General features: G+C 35.6%; 1 protein-coding gene across 1 annotated transcript in view; it reads left to right on the top strand.

The window, feature by feature from the left end:
• Positions 1-20,751, top strand: part of LACE1 (lactation elevated 1) — a 309,080-nt gene that overhangs the window by 152,473 nt on the left and 135,856 nt on the right. The window contains exon 7 of the mRNA XM_006839948.1: positions 2,363-2,421. Coding sequence (XP_006840011.1) covers positions 2,363-2,421 — 59 coding nt within the window. The remainder of the gene's footprint in view (positions 1-2,362; positions 2,422-20,751) is intronic.

Genomic DNA, 20,751 nt, shown 5'->3' with positions numbered 1-20,751 from the left:
GCAGTCAAGAAATCAAATGATGTATTGCATTAGGCAAATCTGCTGCACAAGACCTTTTTAAAATATTGAAGAGCAAAGATGTCAGCTTGAGGACTAAGGTGCGCCTGACCCAAGCCATGGTATTTCCAATAACCTCATATGCATGCAAAAGCTGCACAGTAAATAAGAAAGTCCATAGAAGAATTGATGCTTTTGAGTTATGGTGTTGGAGGAGAATATTGGAAGTGCCATGGGCTGCCCGTAGAACCAACAGATCTGTGTTGGAAGAAGTGCAGCCAGAGTGCTCCTTGGAGGCCAGGGTGGCCAAACTTCTTCTCTCATTCTTCGGACATATTGTCAGGAGAGACCAGTTGCTGGAGAAGGATATCATGTTTGGTGAGGTGGCGGATCAGAGATAAAAAATGGATTGGCAAAGTGGCAGCATCAATGGGCTCAAGTGTGGCAATAATTGTGAGGTTGGTGCAGGACCAGGCAGTGTTTCATTCTGCTGTGCTTAATGCCACAATTAGTCAGTACCAATTCGATGGCACCTAACAACAATGACAACATGAAAATACTTATTTTTAAAACTCATTTCTTCCATTATGCCTATTAGGGATATTGGCTATAGGAAAGAAAAACTTTCACTTTTAATTTTGAAATCCTAATAAGCCTGACCAGCGGTATCTTACTTTTCATGATACCCCTAAATACAAATTTTAAATGTAACTGAATGGAAACCTCTAATCCTTAATTAACCAAAGAGCTTATGCAAATACTTTCTTCACTATAATGATGTTATGATGAATATTTTTCTAAAGAGAATAAATGTTTTCTAATGATCATATTTTATTTCCATAAGTAAATGTGGCAGTCTATCTTAGCTATCAAATTTTCTCTAAACAAGGAACTATAGAAGAGATTCCACCTAGCCATGTTTAAAAAAAAAAAAAAATTGAGGCACATATTCTGTGTTTTCATTATTAAAAATGTTTTTCCTGTTCCTTTAAAAATCTTTTAAATCTCATGACATTATAGTGTTGACTTTAAAAAACAGGATGTTTTATATGCAGTAAAATTTTATTCTCTACTTGAAAATATTTCCTAAGAAGTCCCAGTTTTAAAAGAAAACTGTGTGCAGCTTACGTTTTTCTGCCCCTTTCCATTTATTTGTTCTTGATACTATGTATATATGGGTATATGTATATAAAATATACCTCAATACATAAATATAAAAAATTTTCCTGAGGAAACACATTGTTGTTGTTGTTAAGTGCCATCCAGTCAGTTCTGACTCATAACGACCCTGTATAGGGTTTCTGAGAAGCAGCTGGTGAGTTTGAATCGTTGACCTTGCGGTTTAAACTGACCTTGCAGTCCAGCGCATTAACCCACAGTGCCACACCAAAAACACATACTACCTGTTTGTGATTGCACTAACTTTACAGTCTATAAAAATGGAATTTTAATTTTTAGGCTGTTTTTTTTTTTTTTTAAGTGAAGTAGCATTTCCTTTATTTGATGACAAATACTTAGTCTTGATGCCAATACATAGTTAGTTACAGCTATTGCTGGTTTTCTTTAAGAGGCTAATGTTATTACCAACTTTTCATTCTTTACTGAGATCTTTTACTATAGAGTGATAAGAAGGGGACCTTTCCCAGGGGAATGCTATCTAAAACCTCAAAATCAAACCCACTGCAATCAAGTCAATATTGACTTATAGTGACGCTGTATTGGTTTCTCAGACTGTACATCTGTATTAGAACAAAAATCCTCAACTTTCTCCTGTGGAGCCAGCCGCTAATGGATTTGAACTGTTGATTTAGTGGTTAGTAGCTCAGTGCTTACCCCATAACACCACTAGGGCACCTTAGAATTCTATATATTCAAGTATAAAGTACCTTAAAATACATCATCTTCCTATATTGGATCGATTTAGGATCATTAATGAATATTTTCTCAAATTCTTTTATTGCTTTTTATTGCAGTTTAAAGTACTGTCTGAGTATTTTTTGATTTTTCTTCTGTGACCGTTCTTTCTCTTATTGAGATTGTAATGGATTTGGTGGAGTACAAGAATAGAGCTCAATTTCAGTCCTTGTTCTTCCCTTTTTTCCTTTATCTTCTTTATTAGTTATTGTTCAGTGCCATTGAGTGGGATCCAACTCATAGCGACCCTGTATATGGTTTCCAAGGAGCAGGTGGTGAGTTTGAACCACCAACCCTGTGATTGAAACCAACTTTGCAGTCCAGTGCTTTATCCTATAGTGCCACACCAGGACATTATTGGCAGAAAGGTGTATTTATCTGGTGCAAAAATAAGCTCATTTTATGATTCAGCCTGTTTTAAAAAGCTAGTACCAATTTTTTTTTCTTTCAGATCTCTATAAAAATGGGCTTCAAAGAGCTAACTTTGTACCATTCATAGCCATCCTGAAGGTAAGAAAAATCACTTATAATCAGTTTATTCACTGATACCATATTGATTAATAATCAAGGACATTTATTCAATTTTCTTCATGTTACGGTAAAGCAGAATTCATTTTGATATTTCGAGAGTAATAGTCAAACATACTAAAGGAGAAAAGAACCTTATTTATATAGTATTCATGCATGTGTACACTGGAAAATTACAAAATATAGTCTAAATTATTCTCTAAGTGAAACATTTGTTCGTTTGCATTTTATAAATTTTAATTTGAGGTTTGCTCATAAATATTATAGTAGAATGTTTAAACTTATACATTTATTTCTGAAAAAAATGTTTAATGTTCCCTGTTTTCTTCAGGTTAATGGCCATTATTAACATGTTTTCTCATCTATTAAAGTTGCTATTCTAGAGTAGCATTATTACAAAAAATATTCTAATATATTTAAATGTGATTGCCATCAAGTTATCACGAAATTATGTCAAGTTGAGGCACATAAATAGTTTAAATATTTGTGTGTATCATCACTGCATAAAGTTTAAAATAGTCTTCATTACAATATGATTCAGAATAAAATAGCCTCCCTGTTCACTGTTAATTCTAAGTAGTTTTTTTGGCATGGTTATTAAATATTTCCACATTCTACCAATACTTATTGGGCACTTACTACATGCAAAATACTTACAGTAGGCATAATTGATAATATCATGAAACAGAGTATGTTTCTTGCTTGCAATTCATTTATAATCTAGTCACGGACATAGATGTACGTAAAAAACTGCAGATAACTATAACACAAACTAGATTGTATTAAGTTCCAAAAAGAAGCACAATTCTATGCTAAAATATAATTCTCTTACAATTCCTTGTTGTTGTTGTTAGGTGCCATCAAGTAGGTACCGACTCATAGCAACCTTATGCACAGCAGAACGAAACACTGCCCGATCCTGGGCCAACCTCACTACTGTTGCCATGCTTGAGTCCATCAATGCTGTCACTTGGCCAATCCATCTTGTTGGGGGTCTTCTTCTTTTTCTCTGACCCTCCACCTTACCAAACATGATATCCTTCTCCAGTGACTAGTCCCACCTGACAATATGTCCAATGTATGAGAGACAAAGGCCATCCTGGCCTCCAAGGAGCCCTCTGGCTGCACTTCTTCCAAAATGGATCTATTGGTTCTTTTGGCGGCCCATGGCACTTTCAATATTCTCCTCTAACACCGTACCTCAAAAGCATCAATTCTTCTACGATCTTCGTTATTCACTGTCCAGCTTTTGCATGCATATGAGGTTATTGAAAATACCATGGCTTGGGTCAGGTGCACCTTAGTCCTCAAGCTGACATCTTTGCTCTTCAATGTTTTAAAAAGGTCTTGTGCAGCAGATTTGCCTAATGCAATACTTCATTTGATTTCTTGACGGCTGCTTCCGTGAGTGTTGATACTTGATCCAGTAAGAACGAAGTCCTTGACAACTTCAATCTTTTCTCCATTGATAAGAGTGTTGTTTATTGGTCCAGTGGTGAGGATTTTTGTTTCTTGACATTGAGATGTAATCCATACTGAAGGCTGTGCTTTTTGATCTTCATCAGTAAATATTTTAAGTCCTCTTCACTTTCATCAAGCAAGGTTGTATCATCTGCATATCGTAGGTTGTTAATGAGTCTTCCTCCAATCCTGATGCCACGTTTTTCTTCATATAGCCCAGCTTCTTGGATTATTTGTTTAGCATACAGGTTGAATAAGTATGGTAAAAGAATACAACCCTGTCACACACCTTTCTTAATTTAAAAACATTCAGTGTTCACATGTTCTGTTTGAACAACTGCCTCTTGGTCCAGGTACAGATTCCTCATGAATACAATAAAGTGTTCTGGAATACTCATACTTCATAATGTTGTCCATAGTTTGTCATGATCCACACAATTGAAAGCCTTTGTGTAGTCAATAAAGCACAGGTAAACATTTTTCTGATATTCTCTGCTTTCAGCCAATATCCATTGGACATCAGCAATGATATCCCTCATTCCACGACCTCTTCTGAATCTGGCTTGAACCTCTGGACGTTCTCTGTCAATGTATGCTTGTTTCCATTTCTGTATTATCTTTAGTAAAACTTTACCCTCATGGGATATCAAAGATATTGTCCGATGATTTCCGCATTCCATTGGGTCACCTCTCTTTGGAATGGGCACAAATACAGATCTCTTCCAATCAGTCGGCCAGATAGTTGTCTTCCAAATATCTTGGCAGAGATGAGTGAGTGCCTCCTGTGCTGCCTCACTTTCTTTAAAGATTTCCATTTTTATCCCATCAATTCCTGGTGCCTTGTGCTTTCCCAATTCCTTCAATGCACCCTGGACTTCCTCCCTAAGTATCATTGGCTCTTGATCATATAGTACCTCTTGAAACGGTTGAACATTAACCATTTCCTTTGTGCAGTGAATCTGTGTATTCCTTCCATCTTTTCTTGATTCTTTCTGCATCATTCAATAATTTGCCAAGTGAATCTTTCAATAAAGAAAGTCGAGGCTTGAATACAATTCCTAGGCACATAATTTTTTCTAGTCCCTATCAACATATCTGGACTCCTGGTGTGGTGTTGTAGGACCAGCACTGGACTGCAAACCACAAGGTTGGCAGTTTAAACCCACCAATGCTCCTCAGAAGCGCTATATAGGGTCGCATTATGTCAGACCCAACCAGACAGCACTTAGCAACAACAACAATTAACATGTCTAAAGAAAGGATATATTTGTACATTTTTTAAAAATTCAAATCTCAAGAGTTTCTTACCATGGAGTAGTAAAAAATTTTTAGCTTTAAATATTCTAAACACATAGTCAGACAATCTTTTTGAATAACACTTCAGTTGGAATTATTGTTGGTGCCAAACTTTATTCCTTGTACTATACTTAGGAAAACTCAAACATCTGTTTCCTCTATCAATTTTAAGTTCCCACAGGATTTTAATTTCTCTGAGATATTTATAGATGTAAGGAAATGTGTTTTTTGAAGGTTTCTGCTCTTAGTAATTTTTTCCCTTTATATTCTTGTTTTTCATTTAGGAGAAGGTAGCTTTGCAACAGTTTCTTCATGACAGTAATTCAAAGTATTATGATATGTGAAGATACCAAAATATAAACAGGGAAGCTAAGAAAATTAGATGTTAAAAATAGTACCTTCATATAACATAAAATGTGTAAGTCATAAAAAGAAGAGGTTCATAGAATGAAACAATTTCATAGGTTCCTAGGGAACTTAGTTGCCACCCTATCAGCCTTTTTATTTACTATGTTTGCTAGTAATTCATCACATTCAATATTTAATAGCACTATTAATAGGCAACTAAATTGGTCAGTTTGAATTTGTGACACAGTAGGATAAGCACTGAACTGTAAGGTCAGTTTGATCCGCAACGTTGGCAGTTCAAACTCAACAGCCACTCCTCGGAAACCCTATACAGGGTCACTATGAGTTAGAAACAACTCGACCGCACTTAACAACAACAGCAATGTTTTGAAGGGGAAGGAAATTCAAAGGAATGAGTAATACACAATATGAAATTTAACATGGACTGAAATCTTCTGGAAATTGAAGTTAGATTGGATGAGAAAAGATCTATCCAACACCTAGTTAATTCAAAAAACTTTTCACATATAAGCAACTCTAGACTAGTGAAATGAGCAATAGAGTAGGCCACCTGGAGCTCTCCTGGTGAGGCATATAAAGTTTCCCCTGTAAGCAAAAGTTGTTTCATATTAATTTAAGTATTTTGTATATTCATATATGCTAGTATTATGACTTCATTTTGGTCCAGCTGAGAGAATTATAAAGCAGAAGTTAATCATAAAACAAATAGAGAGTCTTATTTTTTTAAGATTGTAAACAAAATAAATAACTATTTTTGGGGAAAGTTCCCATTATATTCTCCTCTATAAACCACATAACAGCATTGTAATTCATGCAGAAGCTGTGAGTTGTTGTTTTGGGGTTTATAAAAACAACAGAAACTCTGAATATGTGAATCCTAATGTTTTCGTAAGGTAATAGGAATGATGAGAGGAGCTAAGATGCTGTTCAATAACCGTAGGACAGGAGAGGTCACAGGAAATGCTCAGATCCTCTAGGACAAAAACAAACCCTTAAATATTATCTCCAATCTTTTAAATAAGGAAGTTCCTATTATGTTTTTTTCTTATACTTTCTTTATGTTTATTTTGCTGTTCTTTTACTAACTTGTTAGGCCTTGTTGAATTTGCTCCAGCTCATGGTGACCCTGGGTATAAAAGAACATTGGCTGCACTAGCATCTTCAGAATCATTGCTACGTTTGAATGTATTGATGTAGTTACTGTCAATCCATGTTATTACAGGGCTCCCTCATTCTCACTGACCCTCTACTTTACCAAGAATGATGCCCATTTCTAAAGTAAGCAAGACTGAGTCTCGCCATTCTTGCGTTAAAGGATCATTCAGGCTGTATTTCTTCCAAGACTGCTTTGTTTGATATTCCATAGCATATTCAGTATTCTTCATCAACACCACAATTCAAAAGCATAGATTCTTCTTTGGTCTTCCTTCTTCATTGTCCATCTTTTGCATACATCTGAGGCAATTGAAAATCTCATAGTTTGGATCAGTCACATGTTGGTCATCAAAGTGATAGTTTTTAAGATTTTAAAGAGGTCTTTTGTAGCATATTTCCTCAATGCAATATGCCATTCGATTTCTTAATAAGTATGATGAGAAGATATAATCCTGGTACATACCTTTTCTGATTTTAAACCATGCAGTATCCCTTTATTTTACTTGAATAACTGCCTCTTGACTTTTGTACAAGTTCCTCATGGACACAATTAAGTGTTCTGGAATTTCCATTTTTGGTATTGTTATCCATGATTTATTATGATCCACACAGATGAATGCCTTTGCACGGTTGATAAAACATAGATAAGCATCTTTCTGATATTCTCTGCTTTCTGATATGAGGATTCTCTGGTATCCACCTGACATCAGGAATGATGTTCCTTGTTCTCCTGAGGCCAGCTTGCACTACGGTCAGTTCCCTGTTGCTGTATGGCTGAATATACCATTTTAAAATATCTTCAGCAAAATTTTGCTATCGTGCAATACTAATGATATTGTTTGATAATTTTCACACTCTGATTCATTGCTTTGCTATGGAATGGGCACAGATATAGATCGTCTTCCAGTCGGTTGACCAAGTATCTTGTCTTCCAAATGTCTTGACAGAGTTGAGTTAGAGCTTTTAGTGTTGCATCTGTTTATTGAAGTGTCTCTGTTGATATTCTATCAATTCCTGGAGTCTTGTTTTTTGCCAATGCTTTCTGAGAGGCTTGAACTTCTTCCTCGAATACCAGTGGTTCCTGATCATATGCTACTTCCTCAAACAATTGAATGTAGACCACTTTTTTTAGTATGGGGGAAACAGTGACTCACTGTATTTCTTCTGCCTTATTTTGATGTTTTCAGCATCATTGAATGCTTTGCCCATGGAATTCTTCAATATTGCAACTTGAAGCTTAAATTTTCTTCAATTCTTTCATCTTGAGAAATGATAGCTGAGTGTTCCCTTCAGGTTTTCTAAATCCAGGTCTTTGTACATTTCATTATAATATTTTATACTTGTTTTCTCGAGCCACTCTGAAATCTTCTGTTCAACGATTTTACTTCATCATTTCTTCTGTTTGCTTTAGTTACTCTACATTTAGGAGAAAGTTTCAGAGCCTTGTCTGACATCTATTTTTTGGTCTTCTCTTTCCTGTTTTTTGAGTTCTCGGTGGTGTGCTGTCATGTATGTTAATCTCAGGTTGTTGTTTCTCAGTCTAAAGAACATCCTTTAGTAATTTTTGTAAAGATGGTATTATTATAATAAATTCCTTTAATTTGTGCTTATCTGAAAATTTCCTAATTTCACTGTTGCATTTGATAGACAGCTTTGCTGGGTATATGATTCTTGGTTGACAATTTTTTTTCTTTCTGAGTTTTGTATATGTCATTCCATTGTCTTCTTGCCTTCATGGTTTCTTCTGAGAAACCACCAGAGCTTAGTCTTACTGGATTTTTGTTTTTCCTGAGCTGCTCTCAGGATTCTTTCCTTATCTTTGGTTTGGGAAACTTTGATTATAATATGTCTTGATGATTTTCTTTTGCGATCATTCCTGCTTGCTGTTCATTCAGTTTCTTGTGTGCCCACATTTTCATCTTTCATGATGTTAAGGAAATTTTTTTCCAACAACTATTCAGTAATTTTCTCTGTGATTTTTATTGTCTCTTCCTATTCTGGAATTCTGATCACCCTTAAGTTATTCCTTTTCATGGTTACCACATAAATCTGAGACTTTCTTCCAAGTTTTCCTTCTTTTTTCAGATTGTTCTAGCTTACTAGTATTCAGAGATTTGTCTTCAAGGTCATTAATTATGGCTTCCATTGATTCAGAACTATCCCTTTGCCCTTTACTGTATTGTCCATTTCTGATATCTCAGTATTAATCTTCTGGATTTCTAATGGCAGATTTTGTATTGTTTCAAAATTTACATTTATTTTGACGGTTTGTTCTTGTAGTGTTCTTCTGAAGATTTTTTCTTGTCTTCCTGTTTCCTCAATGTTTTTGTCAGTGCATTGTAGGTGCCTGCCTATCCTTCTTTTGATTTCTTTCTCAGGTAGTTGCTTTAACTATTCTACCCCAGAAATGGTTTCTCGCTCCACATCTTCATCATTTCATCCACTCTTTTATTTCTTCATGTGATCTAAAATCTTCTGTTGTCTCCAAGAAATTATGGATCATTGTATTTGTAGCTAGTTGATGACTCTATGTTTGTGTGTTCTTGTTGTTGTTGTTAGGTGCCATCAAGTCGGTACCGACCCATAGTGACCTTATGCACAGCAGAATGAAACACTGCCAGATCCTGGGCCAACCTCACTATTGTTGCCACGCTTGAGCCCATTGATGGTTCCAGTTGGCCAATCCATCTCGCTGGGGTTGTCCTCTTTTTCTCTGACCCTCCACCTTACCAAACATGATATCCTTCTCCAGCGACTGGTCCCTCCTGACAATATGTCTGAAGTATGAGAGACGAAGTTTGACCATCCTGGCCTCCAAGGAGCACTCTGGCTGCACTTCTCTTCCAACACAGATCTGTTGGTTCTTTTGGCAGTCCATTGCACTTTCAATATTCTGCTCTAACACCATAACTCAGAAGTATCAATTCTTCTACAGTCTTCCTTATTCACTGTCCAGCTTTCACATGCATATGAGGTTATTGAAAATGCCATGGTTTGGGTCAGGTGTACCTTAGTCCTCAAGCCGACATCTTTGCTCTTCAACACTTTAAAAAGGTCTTGTGCAAGCAGATGTGCTTAATGCAATACTTCATTTGATTTCTTGACTGCTGCTTCCATGAGTGTTGATAGTTGATCCAAGATGAATGAAGTCCTTGACCACTTCAATCTTTTTCCATTGATAAGAATGTTGTTTATTGGTCCAGTGGTGAGGATTTTTGTTTCTTGACATTGAGATGCAATCTATACCGATGGCTGTGTGCTCTTTGATCTTCATCAGTAAATGTTTTAAGTCCTTTTCACTTTCAGCAAACAAGGTTGTATCATCTGCATATCACAGGTTGTTAATGAGTCTTCCTCCAATCCTGATACCACATTTTTCTTCATAGAACCCAGCTTCTCGGATTATTTGCTCAGCTACAGGTTGAATAAGTGTAGGAAAAGAATACAACCCTGTTGCACACCTTTCTTAAATTTAAACGATTCAGTGTTCTCATGATCTGTTAGGTTCTCATAAAGTATGTCCTGGTGGGTGTGATTAGAGAATGGAAATGTGTACACTATTTCCATTCACCATTCAACTCAATTCGGAGTATAGGCCTGGCTGGTGTTGGCTGGTGTCTGTCATTGATCAGGTGGTACGGGAGCTGTATGGCTCTTGTTCAATGAGTGGAGCTACATGGGGTCTGGTTGTGGTTGGACTGTATGGGCATAGTTGCTTTCTCCTGTTGGGTGTACAAGAGGAGAAATCATTCACACAGGAGAACAAACACAGAACAGACTAACAACCAAACATCAGTGAAAACAGAATACAGAAAAGGAGAAAAAAGGAACAAAAAACTGAGTTCCCAGCCCTAAATGGAGTTCCTGTCAGCCTAGGTGTTGCCTGTGTTCAGGGCACCCAATTCAGGTCTACTTCATCTTCCCAGAAACAGAAGTCTGCTTATTAAAAAGCCTTTTCTGATAATTTCAACATCACTGACATTTTTAGTTTTCTTTCTATCTGATTTTTTTTCTGGTTGTAGGTCACATTTTTATGTTTCTTTGTATGTTTTATTTGTGATTAGATGCTGAAGATTGTAAATAATCCATCGATTCTCTGTTACTTATTTTAAGGGTGTTGAATGTTATTTTGGCAAATGGTTAAGTTTGATTCTTTTGAGGCTTGTTTTTAAGATTTACTAGGGGTCCTGGCGTGGCACTGTAGGATAATATGCTAGACTGCAAGGTCAGTTTGAACCACAAGGTCAGTGATTCAAACCCACAAACCACTCCTTGGAAACCCTATATAGGGTCATTATGGGTCCAAACTGACTCAACGGCGCTTAACAACAACAACAAAGAGTCCTAGTGTGGCATTGTAGGGTAAGCACTGGACTGCTTAATATAAGATTGGCTGTTGAAACCACCAGCCATTCCTTGGAAACCCTATTCATGGTCACTGTGAGTTGGAACCATTTCAACAGCACTTAACAGCCACAACAGGATGACTTAAATTAGCCTTTACTGTAGGGTTCTTGAGAGTTGAGGTCGCTCAACTGTGGTAGGTCAGAACACCAATATTTTCTAGACTTGTATAGATTGGTCTTTGCCCAGCCTTGTGGAGGCTCACCAGTTGCAGGTATAGTTTAATAGTCAGCTAAACATTACAGGTGTCACACATGCAGGCTTCTGGAGATCTTATTCTGGTAGCAACCGCCTGTATGCAAATTCCAGCAACTTCATCAACTTATTTAGAAAGTAAACATATGTAATTAGTACATTTTTTCCCCCTAGAAGCTATGACTTATTGTATATGAGGAAATCATGTGTCAGCATAGGCTCATTAGGAAGTTCTAGGAGAAGATGGCATATCAAGAGCTTGCATGATAAGTAGGTGATAGAAGGGAGGAAGCTTGATGAATCAAAAGGCTGATCCAGTATTGTCAAATAATTCAGTAACTTTAGAAATATCAGATCTGTTTGGATCAAGTTTCTTAGAAATGCCTTTTCCTTTATACACTGAAAAAGAACAGCATGTATTAAAAGTATATACAGTAAATGATATTCATAGAAGAGAATATCACTACATTGTAAACATTATTTAAAATTATTAGGGTTGAAAGGAAAAGACAATTTATATAAGTGTGTGTGTGTGTGTGTATTTAGGAGTCTTGGTGTGACGCTGTGGGTTAATGCGCTGGATTGCAAAGTCGGTTTGAACTGCAAGGTCGGCAGTTCAAGCCCATCAGCAGCTCCCCGGAAACCATATGAAGGGTCGCGATGGGTGTATATATAATTTGTAGACTATAATTTTTAGAGCAGTTTTAGGTTTACAAATAATTGTTTAGAAAGTGTAGTGTACCCATGTACTCCCTCTACCCACTGTTCACTGTTTCCCCTTTTATTATCATCTTACATTAATGTGTTAAGGAGCTCTAGTAGCGTAGTGGTTACGAATCGGGCTGCGAACTGCAAGGTCAGCAGTTCAAAACTACCAGCTGTTCCATGAGAGAAAGATGAGGCTTTCTGCTCCTGTAAAGATTTATACCCTTAGAGAAAAAAATGAAAAAAAAAAAAAATCAACAAGATTTATAGCTTTGGAAACCCTGTACAGGGTTGCTATGAGTCGGAACCAACTCCATGGCACATAGCCACCACCACCACATTAATGTGTTACATTTTGCTATAATTGAAGAACCAATATTGATACATTATTATTAACCAAACTCCACAGTCTACATTAGGGCTCACTACAGGTTTTGACAAGCACATAATGTCATGGATCCACCATCACAATGCCATGCAGAATTATTTGATTTCCCTAAAAATGCCCATGGAACCTTGGTGACACAAAGACTAAAGTTTCAACTGCTAACTGAGAGGTCACTGGTTCAAACCCATCAGCGACTTGAAGGGACAAAAAACTTGGCAATCTGTTCCCATGAAGATTTCAGTCTAGGAAATGCTATGGGGTGGTTCTACTCTGTCTGTAGGGTCACTGTGAGTCCGAATTGACTCCATGTCACACAACAGCAAAAACAAAAATGCCCTGAGCTCTCTGTTCTTTCTTTTCTCCTTCCCTTTTAACTCTTGGCAACCACTGATCTTTTTTGCTGTCTCTATAATTTTGCCTTTTCCACAAAGTTCCAATTGATATTCAGATCAGAAGACTAGGTCCTTAAGTTAATTTCAACTGGACTATTGGCCTGGAGTCCTGGTGTGGCACTGTAGGGTAAGTGCTGTACTGCAAACCATAAGGTCCACAGTTCAAACCCACCAGCTGCTCCTTGGAAACCCCATTCAGGATTGCTATGAGTTGGAAACGACTTAACGACACTGAACAACAACATTGTTAGCCTCACGAAGCCCTGGTGGCACAGTGAGTTTAAGTGTTGGACTGCTAACTGCAAGGTTGCCAGTTCAAACCCATCAGCTGCTCCATGGGAGAAAGAGGAGGCTGTCTGTACCTGTAAAGGTTTATAGCCTCTGAATCCCCAAGGAACAGTTGGGTATTGGTACTGTAGGCCTTGTTCATCACTAGAGAGGCAGGCAAGAATTGCTGTTCTCATCTGATTGAGTTCTAGCAATCCAAGGTACTTTAGACAGGTTTTGCATATTTAGCTAAAACTTTTTCTGTGCACTCTGTCACTTAAACCTTTATAAGCAATTCCGTAATTATCCTTGAAAGAGATAACTGATATTCATACATTTTAGGTTAAAAAAAATTTTAATGTGAATTTTCTTAATCAGTTTAAGGGCCAAATCTAAAACAACCCCCACCACCTGTGCAATATGGTGTGTGGTGCTTTTTGCCACATGATAGATTCTATCATCAGTAATTTAGCTCTTGAAGTCACATTTATGCTGATGTTTTAGGAAAGTTGTCTTCTTTCTTAAGAGTCCTTTATCTGTTTCAAATTAAACAAGTTAGGTGATTAGTAGATTACTGAGAGAGTGATAATTGTAATCTGGCCACAATAACCAACAAGACATTCTATGATAGTTTTCTCTTTGATGAATTTCAGTTATATGAAATTAAAGAGAAATAAGATACTACATTAACTCTGTAAATATGAATTCTTCTCTTACTGATAGAATTTTCCATTTGGCAGACATCATAATCTTATTTGTCTTAATGTTTATTGATTTTAAATATACATCACATAAAAATAATCTACAGTCTAAAATAGTAGTAGTTTTGTTATTTTTACTGTTTTTATTAATATTAGGTTAATGTTCAGTTAATTACTTCAGTTTTTCTGCCTATTGTTTCTCAACTATTGTGTGAATACTTAAAATCTAAAACTTTTTTAAAAATTCAAATATGTATTAGCTCTTATGTTTTTGTCTCCTGAGGAAAATTTTCAAAGAATCTGATATAGATAGTAAACTATTTGAGAATATTTCCATGATATGATCTCCTAGTTGTAATCTTAAAAAAACCAAAAAAAAAAAAAAACAGTGAAATGAAGTGTTTTGGTGTTTAGACTTTGCCCTAGCACCTGCGTTAGGATTTGTAGACTTGCTAAGTGTGTCTTTGCTGTTTTTATCCTGCTCCAGTTTTCATTTTATTGGTGAAATTGATTTGTCAGTTTGTTCATTATCACTTTCAATACTCAAGCTTTCACAAGGCTCAGTAAATAAGAATCAGCCTTTGAGGTCAGTGTCAGCCTAGCTGACCTCCACTGCGTTGTCACCTGAGTCAGCCCTGCAGGGATTAACCCTTTGTTGGGGTGATAATGTCTTCACTTATGAGTTGGCTTTTTACTACTAAAGACTGAGAGACACAAAAGACAAAACAAAAGTAGCAGACAGAACTCCTGACTGAAAAGAGCTGGGGTTTTCCCTACCACCCATTAGTGTGTTCATTTGAATTTTACCATTTAATATCTTAAAATACAAAGATGACCATTTGACCTGGTCAAATAAAATGTTCCCATAATAATCAACTGTTAAGGCTAATTAAACTAAAGACGTCTACCCAAAATATTTTCATAAGCTAACCTAGTTGATATGTATTTGAGAAACTATGTTTAAGAAACTTGGCTGGATTAACAGGTATTCAACTTTATTTGGAATTGTGTTTTGTGCTGCATCCTTGAAGTTAATAAATATCTAGAATAACAATCGTGGTGATATGGATTTAAAACCTAATCCTGCTCACCTTTATACCAGAATATAGACCGTGTACTAGCCATAGAAAAATATGCTTTTAAAAATAATACTTTCTGTTATTGTCTTATATAAAATGAAAATAAAGATTTCCCATGAAATATGTACATTATATATTTCTATTAACCTGGACTACATCAAACTACTACTTACATGTAAAATGTGTGCTATTTAGAGCTTGAATTCTCTTGCCTTAGAATAATAAATAATTATTTTTAGTTAAATTGCAATGAACCAATTCTTAGATGATGAAAATAGTTTAAAGGAAGTGTGTCTTAAATATGAATGAGTTGGTTCTTTGAATCATGAGATAAATTAGTTTAATTACATGCGGCAGTTTTCTTGGCTAGTGATGTAATGTGAAATAAAATTCGCCCTTTCCCCTCCCTGAAAACTGAAGCCAATTAATAGAACTTTTAAGCTCTTTGTCATAGGCCACCATGGAGGTCTGCAGAGAAGAACTTTAATCCAATAAACATTTCATTTAGATCATGAAAAGAAAGCATGAGGAGAAGCTCCCATAAGAAAGGGTGTTACTATGATTCCAACCATGAAGATATGTGTGGAATTTGCTAAATTAACCAAGAGGTCCTCATATTTAACACATAAATGTGTCAAAACTAACAAAATAATTATTTAATTTGCTTGAACTCTATATTGAGAAAACTCTAAAAAGCCACAACTGTTTTCTTCAAAGCGTTTACTGTTGGGCTGGATGGACAGGGCAAAGGGAGGTTGTGAGAAATCCAGATAGCAAATAACACTGGCCGAAGCTGGTCAGAAAAGGGAATAGATAATTAGGCGTAATTAGCGTGTATGAATTGTTGTCTCTCTGCCCTTAGCTTGAATAAATTTTGAAGAAAAAACCCTAGTGGTGCAAATCCTTTGATGTGGGAAGAGTCATTGTGGCTTGGCAGCATAAAGGCAGTGTTTTATACTTCTTACATAATGGGTGTGATGCAGAAAGAGTGAATGGACCTTGCACACCCCCACTCCTCCCCGTCTGCTTTACAGCAAGGACTTTTGGATTCTCTTGAAACAAAATGCATCACAAGTTTTCAGTTGTTAATAATGAGGTAGCGGACCTCATCAGGGCTCAGAGGAAGCCATCTTTAGTTTTTGTTTAAATCTTAATCACAGGTTGTTTTGTTTTGTTTTCTTTCTGGGAACTCTGTTTTCTTCAATCAACACTTCTCTCCCCTTCTTTGCTTGCACCTCCAATAACAGAAAGGAATAACGCTCAAGAAAGAGGATAGAAAAGTTAACCAAAAATGATCACATAAAAACATTTAGATATTTTTGTGTTTTTTTAATCCCGTATGAAAAAAGATGCTTGTTGTAATCCATTTGGCCTTTGAATCAGTAACCTTCTAGTAAAGTTGTTTTATATTAAAATATATAAAGAAAATAGAGGGAGAAATTTTAGGTTGGTTTTGGAAATGACATATTTTAAAAACTGAAATAATAAGAAATAAGTATTCTACCTTTTACCATATTTAAATTCTTAAATGGACATCAGTTTGATTAAAATTCCTACTCATTAGATACCCTAAACTTTATTTATTTGAGAGATATAATTATAATATGCATTTGGGAACTGTGATCAAAATAGTTCACTTGTTCTATATCTACTACTGGGAAGAAAACAAAATTATTTTTTCTTAGAAAACATTACTTTTATTTTGCAAATTTCTGAGAGACTTGAAACACTAAATCACCAAAATGCAGTATCTGGTAGTTGAATTATGTTTGTGTCAACTACCTAAAATATTTTTAAAAAATCAGTCCTCAGCAAAAAAGAGAAATTAATGATTTCAAAACTCTAAAGGAAATCGAGGGGGCCCAGGGTGGGGTGAGGAGCTGAAACAATTTTCACATTATCCTCACTACAGAATAGTTTCTCTACGAAAGTTTTATATTTCTGGTAAATTTTCAACCTCTTCATCAGCTATTTTAGAATTCCATTTTTAAAAGATACCCTTCAGATACTTAATAAATCAGATTTCCTTCTAATTAAAATTCTTCTTTTTACATATTTTAATTAGAAGACTTGTTACAGTAGTCATCAGTGATCCGTTCCTTAGTGTGTCATCTATGAAGCTATTTATGAGCCTTGCTTTGCTCTAGTGTATTTTTGCTCTGACGTTTTGATTCTGGGTAGACTTCTTCGGAGCCACAATGCGCTGAGATGCTTTTGGCTACTTAACCCATTTTGCATATTGTGCCATTTGTAAAATAAAGTAGCCTTTTATACTTGAAGTTGATTTGAACTCTGAAAGGCAACACCTGAACATCTCACAAAACTGGATAATTATGGCTGATTGTGTTTTTCAGGTATAGGTCACAGGAAATTCATTTGGGGTAAAGTATGTACAAAGCTAAGAAATATGCAGATTTCTGTTGTAGGATTGTGTAAAAATTATTTACAGTTAATACTTGCATAAAGGTTAGAAAGGTTGATGAAGTGATATTTAGTTTTGCTTTACTATTCACTGCATGTCAGAATGTAATTATGACTGATTCATGAAACTGTCTTAGAAACGAACCATCTTTATTAAAATGCTGATCAAGATAAGAGCTGACAGTAATAAAGAATAGAACATTTTAGTCTTGTTGCTTTTGAATGATTGCTAATTACCCCAGAGGTCATGTATAGTGCTTGGTAGGATTCATTGACATTATTTCTTTTAAGTCTGCTGTTTCAACAACATCTGAGCATGAAGAAACAAACTGTGTGCACATTGAACAATAGTTTGACCAAGTTTTTGAGGCTTCAAGGTACCCAAGAAATATGTTTCTGCTATAGTGAAATTGGCCTTTCTCTATCAAAATTATAGTATAAGGATGCTTGGTGCAAAATACTCAGTATATTCATTTACTATTGACTGTATCTACACTTTCCATTTTTAAGTTGGTGTTAAATAGTATGTTCGTTACAGATTATTAAGACAGTATCCTCTCTGAATATACAATTGTACACACAAAATTAATAAGAACAAAATGTAGATTGCAACTTGAGTTAGAATACATGAAATGGACTTCTTGATGTGTAGTCCAAAATGCACTCTTACTATATGTAGTTTGTGTTCACTTTGTTTTAATTTTCATTAAATGCAAACTTTGTAATTTGACTATAAAGTCATGTGGAAGTCATATAATTTATTCTTCAATCAATAATGATTTCTAGGACTCATATTATAAAAGTATAGTTGATTGGCTGAATAAATTCTGACATATTTTCTAAAAGTATATGAAAAAATGGAAAATTCTTGACAATTAAAAGTAGAGGAATGTGGGTTGAGAGTGAATGGATATGTATGCACATGTGTGTTGATGAATATGTGAATATTTGTATGTCTAAATATATATTCATGCATATATACTAGTGTACTTAGAATCATATATACAATTGCTTGTGTGATTTCCATGATGTGGCGGTAAAAGCAGTGAGTTAAGAATCAACAAAGTCCCTTTGAACCCGTCTCTGGCTCTGTCACTGACTTTGGGCAAGCCTCCTAAACTCAGGTGAACTTTCCATTATTCAGCTGTAAAATGACAGATTGGACTACAGCTTGCTAAGGCCTTTATAATGCTTTGAATTTGCAAGATTAAGCTTCAGCAGTTTACTTGTAAATTATTTGTTTTTCACTGTGATAGATTTCTATCTAATAGAAGTATTCTAAATGCAGTGTTAAAGTCATAGCGTAGTTAGTCCACAAAAGCCTAACTGCTCAACTAACACAAATATTATACCTTGTTAAGATAACATTCAAGAAAGGAATATTCATATTTCAACATGTATTTATTAAGTACTTAGTCAATGTGGATACAATGATGAATATGATCTGAGATGAATCCTGCCCTAAAGGAAAGTATATTACCTCAAGCAAACAGAGGAAACAGACAAACCAATAAATAATTTAATGTAGTATAGAAAGCCCTGATGTGGCATTGCAGGATGAACACTGGACTTCTAGCCAAAAGGCTGGCAGTTCAAACCCACCAGCCACTCCTTGGAAACCATATATAGGGTTGCTATGAGTCAGAACCAACTCAATGGCACTTATTAACAATAGGGAAAAGATTATAATATAGAGTGAGGAGGGAGTATGTTGAAGGATTGAAATGCTAGTACAGTAATTATACAAAATTGCAATATATCAAATTAAAATCACACATTTTAGATAAGTTTTCTACTTTCTGTAATGTTGGTGATTGTGGAGGATGAGTGCATGAAAAGGAACTTTATATGGCTTTGGAATTGGTTTTTGTTTGTGTTCACAAACTTCACAGGTTATGAAACGGGAGCTTCACTGTGGCCTTTGTTTTCTGTATGTGCGTATATCATTGCCTTGATTCTTGGTTTAATGGCCATGTTTATAATTTTGGGAGGGCTTCAACTGAATTGAAGTGGAGGTTTTCTTGAGAACACTGAACAAGGCTTAGAAGAGAAAAAGAGAGAGCCGAGGAAGAAAGCTAAGAATAATTTCAGTATGTCTGACTAAGTAAGCTGTGAATAGTGAGAAATGGGAAGATACAGCAGGCATGTATTGTTGTTAGCTACTGTCACGCCGGTTCTTCTCATAGCGATCCTGTGCACAACAGAATGAAACACTCCCCGGTCCTGTGCCATCTTCCCACTTGTTATGTGTGATTCCATTGTGTCAGTCTGGAAGCTCAGCATAAACCTGTCTACCATGGCTGACCCTGCTGGTATTAAAAATACTGGTGGCATAACTTTCAGTATCACAGCAATATGTAAGCCACTACAGTATGACAAACTGACAGACAATTAGTAGAATCTACCTTTAGTCATATACAATGACAAATGAAATATGTTGTTGTTGTTATGTGCCGTTGAGTCGGTTCCAACCCATAGCGACCCTGTACAGGGTTTCCAATTAAATATAGTGATATCCAAATCTTGTTTTAGTTCATAGTGTAAAACTTACTCTCCAGATCTTTTATCAGAGATAAGACTAAGTTGCAAGATCGGCTGAACGGTGTCTTCTTTCTCTTCCCCTTTTCATCTTCACATAAAAGTGCTAATGAATAGTGAAATGACAAAAAGTTGAGCAAATACAAAGAAGAAATAGTGAAACCCAAGTTTAGAAATTTTATAAATGCTTATCTAGATACTAAACCCTCTGAAAATGAACAAGGGACATTTTGTTAAACATGTTTTATTAAGATTCAGTTTTTTCTTTGTTATTCTAAAAGTAGTTATTCTATTTTGAAATAATCAAATAGATTATGGACTTTGTATACTCTTAGTTTGGCTAGATATATATTTTTAGGTGGAAAAGTTTTTGCTTGTCCATGATTGTTTCTCTAGGAGTAGAAAAAAAATCTTGAGGATAGATTTATTGGATACTGAAAAAAATTAATTTACTGGATGTTGACAAATTTAGTTTTGCAGAGTTGCATTTAGAGAGGGAAGTTCCTATTAGCCTAGAGATATATTGCACAGTTCCTTTTGGTGGCGAGGATTGAAAGCTTCCAGGAGCTTTAGTTGTGTGTTTGGCAGCATGGCTATAAAAGAGTTTCTCAAAACACCTAGACATCAGCTTTTTCACACATCAGCTTTTTAAAAAACTGTGATAGGCCTTTTTTTTTTTTTTTTTTTTCCCTCTCTCTCTCTCTCTCTCAAGCATGAGGACTCTAGTTTTCATGGGTAAAGTAAACAGGGAGAGAAAAATCAAATTTAAAAATTGCTTGCTATCAGAAAGCTTGAAATATATATTGGCTCTGATTTCAATAAAATCACTATCTGATGTTTCTGTAGGGCAATACATGGAATTCTCTAAGTTCCTTCCTAAAATATCACAAGAGTTATATGAATGCATGCTGGCTTTAAAATTTCAAATATCATGTAAATAT

The sequence above is a fragment of the Chrysochloris asiatica genome, unplaced genomic scaffold (genome assembly GCF_000296735.1).
Source record: "Chrysochloris asiatica unplaced genomic scaffold, ChrAsi1.0 scaffold00027, whole genome shotgun sequence".
NCBI lineage: Eukaryota > Metazoa > Chordata > Mammalia > Afrosoricida > Chrysochloridae > Chrysochloris > Chrysochloris asiatica.
Note: the sequence above shows the minus strand (reverse complement) of the source record. Positions and strands in the feature narration are given on the sequence as shown.